We start from the raw sequence: 8948 nt of genomic DNA on the forward strand, positions 1-8948 counted from the left end.
CTGCAGCCAGAACTTTCTCCGGTTTTTGGTTGACAGATAATGTAGCCTATGTGGTCTGGACGACAAAAAGTTATTTAGACGACAAAACTTTGAACGTCAGTTGCATTGGAATATTAACAGCTAATGCATATGCTTTGTATTCTTATGGGCTAGTGGTATTATCCACTCTTGAAAAACCTCTGAGAAATTAAATTGTCTTTATTTCAGAGGCAGAGTATCATCTTTTAGCCAATGAAAATGATGCTAAGCAAGAAAGCGAACGAAAAAACCTCGAACGCATTATCAAAAATAGGCCTGTTTTTTTTTTTCCAAAAAAAAAAAAAAAAAAATCTTGTGACATAGGACCTTAAGGCGCTATTCACACAGAAGGGTTTTTTTTTTTTTTTTTTTTTTTTGTATTCCACCGAGCTGCTTTTCCGTTGTTTTTAACGTAAACGTCCTAGACTGACGTCTTTTCACCCCATCTTGCGTTCTTTGTGTCGTTTTTGCGCATGACACACCTTTCTAAAGACGCGGCGTTTTTCTCATTCCAATTTTTTAACGCAAAAACGCGTTCTGTGTGAATGGCCTCTATAACGGTTCAACCTTAGGCGACCTTATACGGCCTAGTTTTCATTCGCGTAAAAACTTAAAGATGCCATCTTCAGTTGTATTTAACCAAACCATCCAGTTGATGGACGTTTCTTACAAACTTAATGTTTTGATGCCACCACTTGCTTTAACATTATGTTAGTTTTGTTGGGTGAAATTATAAAAAGTGACAGATGTCTGGAATTCAGAGATTGGGGAGGGTTAACCTTCGAAGGGAAGCTGTGATGGAGGAGGGAGGGGGGCTGTTAAACGTCAAAGACAGCACAAAGTCCTTTGCCACGTAATTACGAGAGCCTTTCAGCTCCATCTTCTCTCCCAGGGGTCTCCATTTTTCATTTACAATCCACTCCACTGCATGCCAGTGAGCGCGCCGTTTGAAGTGCCAGAACTTGTGTGTGTGTGTGCGTGATTGAGCAGAGAGCACGGCGTGGAGCAGAGGAGAGAGCCAACAGCTTCGGGAAGGCGGTGGAGTGTCCTGCCTCCTCTCGCTGCTTTACGCACATGCATCTGAAAGGCATCAGCATTTTTGGATCGGCGCTCAGTCAACAGTTTTGGAGCTCAGGGAGTTTATTCCCCCCATATTGAACCAACAATACTATGCAGAAAGAGATTATATGGCTACAAGGGATATGGTTAAAAGGGATTGGTTTTTATAGTTTTGGTCTTTATAGTTCTGTTAAGTTCCACAAAGTTTTAGACTAGGTTGATGGATAAGTAGCTATCATAGTCAAGAAAAGGCAACGAAGACATCGGTTTGGAGGCGCTGTTTCTTATGAGTTTGTCATCAAATTTACGCAAGGAGGACCTGTTTGGTTAACCTAATAAACATTTTTTTCTCTTGCGTCGTATTTGCGTCATGACTTCTAGCTATGCACATGTAATGGACAGACAAGCAACCATATCCAGTAGACTGGAGAGTCCCATTACAGCCAACCTGGAAAACCTGCAAGCCAAAAAGAACTTCTCGGTGAGCCACCTGTTGGATCTAGAGGAAGCTAGAGAAATGGTCGGCTCTCATGCGGACGAAAGTGTTGGCGAAACGGGCAGGACTATGCTGGAATCTCCGGGTTTAACCAGCGGCAGTGATACAACACAACAGGAGAGTAAGTGTCTGCTCATATTCTATAAGAAAATCAAGTGTCGTTGTTGACAGATAGGCAGAATCATTAATACTGAACACTATAGAAAATTAACTGACAATAGCAGACTGGTAGAGTAACCTACAGAAATACTGTCAATTTTTATGACTAGCCTACTTGATTCTGTAAGTGTTGTGTAGTAAGAGACGGGATTAATGTGTAAATTAAATTTAGTATTTACTAGCCTACTATAGCTACAGTTTTCATTAGCAAATGTGCAGACAGGTGATAGCCTACGAACATTTTCTCCTGAAATAATAGTAGCAAAAGAAAAGTTTTTGGGTCGTGAACGCATTTTGTACATAATTTATGATTGCTGACATTCCAGCCCGTAATGCATTAATGAAAATATGCCCCATAAAAGTCGCGAACCTGCTTACTAAAATGGACTATATTTTCATAATTTGATTTATATAATATTTAACAGGACATATGCAACGGGTGGGAGGGAGTGGGGGGTATGTTAATGAATGACAGGCAAATGTCTGTCTTTATTTTTTTTTATATATATTTATTTTTTAGTTTTTTTGGTCTGAGGAAAATATGAACGATAAAAAGGGCGCTAGAAAAAACCCCACTAAAAATAAAATACTAACAAAATAATAAATCTACTTTCTGGACATTTTCAGTTCATTGAAACACTATAATTTGTCTTCATTATCCTGCATCCGAAAAGAGAACATATATGCTATTATGGTATCAAATAGCAAACTTCCATTACTTATGTCTACAATATAGGCCAGCCTATGTCTGTTTTCTGTGCTTTGCGGGAAATAGGAAAAAATATTTTGGCCTGTTGCTTTCTCTCAAACTTATGTTACAGTGGAATTATTTTATTAACCTAAAATTTAGAAGTCTATATTACGGGTATAGGCCCTACTTTTTACATTACGCTTTCCATTTTAGTTATGTCCTATTAATTAAAAGTAACAATTTAAGGGAATCACGCTTGCTTGTACATTGCCTTTCTTATAGTAGTGAAATTCACAATTTAATAATAATAATAGGCTAATAGCTTTTCCCTCAACTGATTCTGTTGTAGGCCTATTTTTAAAACCGTATCTCTATCCTGAAATTACAATTTTATTAGGTAAAACTAGGAAAAGGTTGTCGTCATTATTGCATTATTTGACACGAGTCTGCATTTGTTTTTGCTTTTTCGTTTATTCCCCAGCCGCGCGCGTAGAAGATTAAATGCTTTAGTTTTCATTTGCTGTGCAAACCAACTATACTCACACATCATTCACATAGCTATAATTTCAAACTCTGAGAACGCGAGTTTGGTTTTAGATCATAGGTTACATTTTAGCTAAGTAATTTATGTTTTTAAAGACAACATTTTGATGAAATTTGCCCCCAAATTTTATTAAATTCACACTGAAATGTATGTATTAATATAAATGGTCTTATTGTTGTCATCTTTTGAGGATTGTTCCAAGATGAGAAACTGCAAATACAGGGAAATCAGAAAAGGTTTCATGAGTCTAATATTCTTGTTTTATATTTTGTTAAACTCCATTCACTCCAGAATTATTTGTCAGTGTTTTCCCTAAAATTCTTGGACTCTTTTGTTGAAGCATTTTTAAGCATTCCCCATAACAAGCCCAATGCCCCATTAAACCACTTGAGTTTTCATTTAAATGTAGCAAACAGGAAGTTTAAATAGTAATTAAACTGACCTTTACAATCTGAAATTGAACCAATAAAATGCTGGCATTTAACAATCTTTCCAACAAGCCTAAAGGGCCTATACCCCCTGCTATGCCTATAGGTCAAATGTCAGTGTTCATCTTGTGATCCTTTTGGAAAATTATGGTAGTGTAACTCTGTTGTCATGAAAAGCAAAGGGATGGCAACCCCATAGGCTGCAGTTTGTCTGTGCTGTCAGATGAATGATTATCGAGTCTCGTGAGAGTCTAAGTTAGTTCTGTGATTGTGGCTGTAAAGAACTGATGGGAATAAGCTCTTTAAGCATTGTTTCAAAATATGCCTGTTTTGACATGCTCCTTTTCTATATTCCATTATTTATTTATTGCTTGATTGTAAAAGTACAAGTGAAACAAACAGTGGACATTTTGCAGTGCTGCTGGCCAGATTAAATAACAGCAAAGGCATTTCTAATCCGTTTCTCTATGTTTATAAATCTTTCCTTTAGTGCTAACTAAAGATAAAATATGAGCAAGAACAAAATCCATGATCGCACGTGATCGCAACCATGATCGTTTGTCTAAAGAAATCCGTGACATGAAAAGCAAAGTCTAAGTTATATTTATAAATGACTTGAGTGGGAAAATTAGCCCCTGTTATGGGTTTCTTGTGAGAAATAACTATAGTACAGTAATGCCCACTGGGTTAATAACTAGAATCACTTCACTGGTTGCCGTGTGAATTTGTGTTAAATGTTATTTTTCAAGCCACTGTAAAAAAATAAAAAAGGCAATAATGTAAATATTATATTTTAATAAATAGTTGTTTGTGATTTATGGCTATGAAAATAACATAAACATAATGAGAGCGCAACACCTGCTGATGGACATTAAATCTGAATGGTATAAAAGCTGCATTTCCTGATATAACTTTATATGTGTGTGTTTTACCAGATGAGCAGCTGAACTCAGAAGAAAAGAAGAAGCGGAAACAACGGAGGAATAGAACCACATTCAATAGCAGCCAGCTGCAAGCGCTGGAGCGAGTGTTTGAGCGGACACACTACCCAGATGCCTTTGTTAGAGAAGACCTGGCACGCAGGGTCAATCTCACCGAGGCTAGAGTTCAGGTAAACTTCACACCCCACAATAACCATCTGCGCACTATTGGCATCTTTACCAGTTGATTAGAGAACGCATCAATTTTGAGAATTTCATAAAAAAAGCGTACTGAACTGTATGCATAATACAAAATCAAAAAAGAAGATTTAACCACTTGCCTAATTCAAGGTTTCAGCAAAGATGCAGTTACAGATGTACGTGATGGTAACACTGAAGCTTGGTGTTGTCAAGAGTTCAGTATGATTGTTTAAAAATCCCCAGCCGATCACTCTGCCTCTCAGCACACATGCTGTAGGCCGCAGCCAGTCTCCACATTCTCCTGTAATGAGACTGTTTTTGTAGAAAGATGGGGATTATTCCCGTTTATAGTTCAAGAGAAGGAAGGGGAGAACGAAAGGAAAGAAATAGAACAAACACATCTGCAATTAATGTGTCCCAGAAAGGGAGCAATACAGAAATGCTTTGATAAAAGAGACTTTGAGCTCATTCCTCAGGCGCTGCGTAACCGGACACTGTGCCTCCACCAGGCCTGGTGCTACAGCCAAGGATTCGAGATCTAGGCTTCCCGCTCTGTCTTCAACCATGTTTCTCAAGCGCATTTGCTCACTCTTCAAACCTCTGATGTGTCTTCTGCAAAAAAAGGTGTACATGTGTGCACCAGCGGATCAGGATGAATTTCAAAAAGTGCAGCCAAATATTGTGCTACAAGGGCAAAACGCAGTTATGTTAAGCTTGAAACTGAAAAAAGTTTTTTTGAATGCATTTGATTTATTAATATCAATCTTCACACTCTGTTTTCTGAATCTGATCATAGCCGAGCCAGTCATGTAAGTAGGGAACAATTTCAAGCATAAAAAAAAAAAAATCTAATATCACAGAACACAAAATCATCTGAAATTGTATAGCTTTGATCTAGCATTTTTGTTTTTGTTGCCAGCAATAGTATACCAGCTATGTTTTGAATCTAAGAATCCGCTTTCCTCTGCAATTTGTCTTCAATCGCTGTACATTGAGTATCTGGAGTAACCACCATACTGTGTCATTTCGGCTTGTGTTCTCATAGGTGTGGTTCCAAAACAGACGGGCAAAGTTTCGGCGCAATGAGCGGGCAATGCTGGCCAGTAAGAACGCTTCACTTCTCAAATCGTACTCAGGCGACGTAACAGCGGTGGAGCAACCTATCGTCCCCCGTCCCGCACACCGTCCGAACGACTACCTGTCCTGGGGGAGCGCTGCCCCATACAGGTAACTCGCTGAGTCCTTCTCATCAGAGCGCTCTGGTTACATTTCATTTCCTCTCTGTGTGTCTTCTGCTCTCCTGCCGTGACTTCATCTTCTCATGTTTTTTTCTTACAAATGTTTTAGATTAGATTTTTTTGTACAATTTCATTCTTAAGCCCTCTTGTTTTCCTTAAAAATTTTGGTGGAGTAGCCAGCAAACAAGCAGAAACGGCACTGCTCTGGTATAATAGTCCAAAGTAGCACAAGGACAGGCTAGCAAGTCATTTTCCGCTGCTCTTTGTGAAAGTAAAGGAGGGCCAATCCCCTGATGATGAAGTGATAATCTGAAAACAAACCATATTAAATCCGCCTGTGACCCTCATGACCTTTGGGCCATAGGAAACAAATTGATTTTCAGAGGGAGAAAAGTCCATTGGGCAGGATTTTTTGTGACTCTAGTTACACTTTGCTTGTGATTTACAGTAATCTTCATTCTTGAAAGCCATATAGAGTAACTAACTCTGCCACTCCGGCCAAATACCTTTTTCCCAGCAGCTGAAATATGCAACTCGACTGGGAACACTTTCTGGCATGGATGCGCATTTGACCAGCGACCATGCCAGTAAAACGAGCTTGCACAATTTCAACACACACCTAACGCATTACTGTGCACATATAATGCATACATATTAATGCAGTATTTCTGAAGAATTATTAACTATTTATATATTCTTAATGGTACCCAAGGCCGGAGGGAGGGCCAATGCGAGTGCCACAGAAAATGCTGCCCACAGAAAGCAAGTACTTTTTACATTTCTTTTTATGGTTATCATTTAAATAAAAAAAATTAAGCGCTATATTTTGGATTAACAAGAAGATAATAAACATTTTCTATATTTTTTCTTTCTTTATTCTTTATTTTTATTTGGTGCTTATTTCCCATAAATTGAATCTAATTGAATTTGGAATACATTTAGCTTATTTAAAATCTCATATCTTATTTTCAGCACCATGGCAACCTACCCACCCTCTTGTGCCAACACCACTTCCACACAGGGAATGAATATGGCCAACAGCATTGCTAACCTGAGACTGAAGGCCAAAGAGTACAGCCTCAACCAGGTGCCCACTGTCAACTAAGCCTGAAACAAGGGACGAGATGAGGGGACAAAGAGAAGCAAGAGACGTTGAGAAGAGAAGAACAAAGAGGAGCTGGATTAGTTTGGCCTTCTGCAGTGTCAGAGCAGAGTGGATTTGACTTTTCGCCTCCTCCTAAAACAATGGAATTGCATTGGTGTCCCTCTCATTTGGCACAGATGAAGGTATGTTTTTGAGAAACTTAATCTCATTTTGTACTGATCCGAAGATTGTAAAGACTGCGCAAGGTCTGCTCTTTGGAGAACAAATCAACGAGCAGGACTCCGCTAAATCCGTAAGAAGTAGCAGACAGAGCGTGTGGATGTTGTAAGCTGTTCTTTCCATGTTCTTTTTTTGGCTTTATTTTGGGTCGAACCGGACGGAAAGTAAATATACTTTCATGGCAAACAATGGTGGACTGTTGTTCACCATTCACCACTGAATAGTTTAAATTACACAAGAAGTTTATTGCTGAGATTTGGCAAAATAGTGACCCAAAATGTCTCCACGTCTACATCCATTAGAATTAAGACAAATTTGTGGACTTTAATCAGTAAAAATGAGATGTTTAAAACTATCAATGCTGATGGGAACATTGGGGTCGGATTACATCCTTTAATGTCTTGAATATTACACCACTGTTTAAGGTAAATACTGTGCCCCATGGTGACCTATGTATATGCTCACAGTGCATTAATACAACTATTTTTCAGTTTTTCAAAGGATTATATGATTTTTTTTTTTTTTTACCAATTATACTTTCCTTCTTATATTTGGAAACCATATGGTAATAAAACATTTCAAGCAATAAATCTTATACTGTTGTGTTAAATCCCGCAGCTGAAGAGGCATGCATATTTGTTTTTGCTGTTTTTGTTAAATGCTCATATCTGAGAAACTGTTGCAGGCAACAGTATTATTACTTCAACATGACCTTACAAAATATATCCGTATGTTACATTTCTTGCTTTATGTTAGTCAAAACACCAATGCTACAAAATAAATAATCCAAAATGAATTTTGTTTCATATTATAGATTTTGATGGTTATCAGTGTTCTTTAAATTGTGTCCGATACAATGTGAGAGAAAAATATGGTTTAAAATGTATCCTATGATATATTAAGATAATTTTTGACCTGTTCAAGTTTTTTGTAGGTTAAGTCTTTCTGTGGAAAACTCTAAGCAACACACCCGTGTTTTTAGAAACAATTTTAGAGCATCATACAATACTATGCAATGCCGCTGAGCTATGCTTTTCTGGTTGTGTTTATTCTGTCTAAACATCTCAGAACTTTTTGTTTTAACAAATGTTGATTCTTCATGGTTTGCATATTTACAAAGAAAGAAAATGCCCCACCAATTCAAATCAAATTCAATTTATGATATTTTTTTTTCATATGTTTCAATTGATTATTCTCAATTTAATTGCAAATTCAATCATTTATTGACAGAAGCTGTTTACATTGATGGAGTAGTGTTATATTTTTCTTTAACATATGCACTGAACATGTGTTACTCAATATGTTAAGTACAGATTAGATCCTAGATCTGATACACAATGTGTTGAAAATAACTTTTTGGGCAACATCTGTAACTTTATTTGTTTATGTGTGTGCATGTCTATGACGTGATCACTTTGGGGAAATTTAGAGCGTTTAAGTTTAAATCTGGTTACCAATTATTTCCTATATAATACAAGTAGATAGCCACAATGGTAGGTAATTGTCCAAAATGTCCAATGGTAATTTTTATGTCAGCATGATGGGAAGCGAATCCCAGTTACCCCTATATTTCTACGGGGGAAATAAAATACAGAAAGAAAGTATGTCTGCATTTTCTTACACTTAAAATAAAGTAAAAGAAAATCTAAAATTTAATTTTTTTACCCCAAACCAATTGAATAAAAGGAAAATGTGTTGACTTCCATCAAATTAGTGACAAAAAAATAGATGCTTGCAGAATCTAATATATATATATTTTTCCAATAATCCAAGGCTCCAGTATACAGTATATGATGTACTGACTGCTGTATCTGTGACACTGAATTAAAGTCTTTATTAGTATATAATGATTAACTATTGTTCCAACAGC

The 8948-nt window shown here is 37.2% G+C and overlaps 1 protein-coding gene across 2 annotated transcripts; it reads left to right on the plus strand.

Annotated features, from left to right (window-relative positions):
- The first annotated feature begins 1251 nt into the window (after positions 1 to 1251).
- LOC109104592 (paired mesoderm homeobox protein 1-like) lies at positions 1252 to 8682 on the plus strand. 2 transcript variants are annotated; one of them, XM_042777955.1, is made up of 5 exons: positions 1252 to 1694; positions 4331 to 4506; positions 5562 to 5743; positions 6455 to 6516; positions 6727 to 8682. In XM_042777955.1, exons 1-5 carry the CDS (start codon positions 1448 to 1450, stop codon positions 6780 to 6782), a joined length of 723 nt encoding a protein of 240 aa, XP_042633889.1. In that variant the 5' UTR covers positions 1252 to 1447; the 3' UTR covers positions 6783 to 8682. The 2 variants fall into 2 exon arrangements, with proteins under 2 accessions (XP_042633889.1, XP_042633888.1); XM_042777954.1 differs by lacking the exon at positions 6455 to 6516.
- The last annotated feature ends 266 nt before the right edge of the window (positions 8683 to 8948 follow it).

This window comes from Cyprinus carpio, chromosome A20, assembly GCF_018340385.1.
Source record: "Cyprinus carpio isolate SPL01 chromosome A20, ASM1834038v1, whole genome shotgun sequence".
NCBI classification, from domain to species: Eukaryota; Metazoa; Chordata; class Actinopteri; order Cypriniformes; family Cyprinidae; genus Cyprinus; species Cyprinus carpio.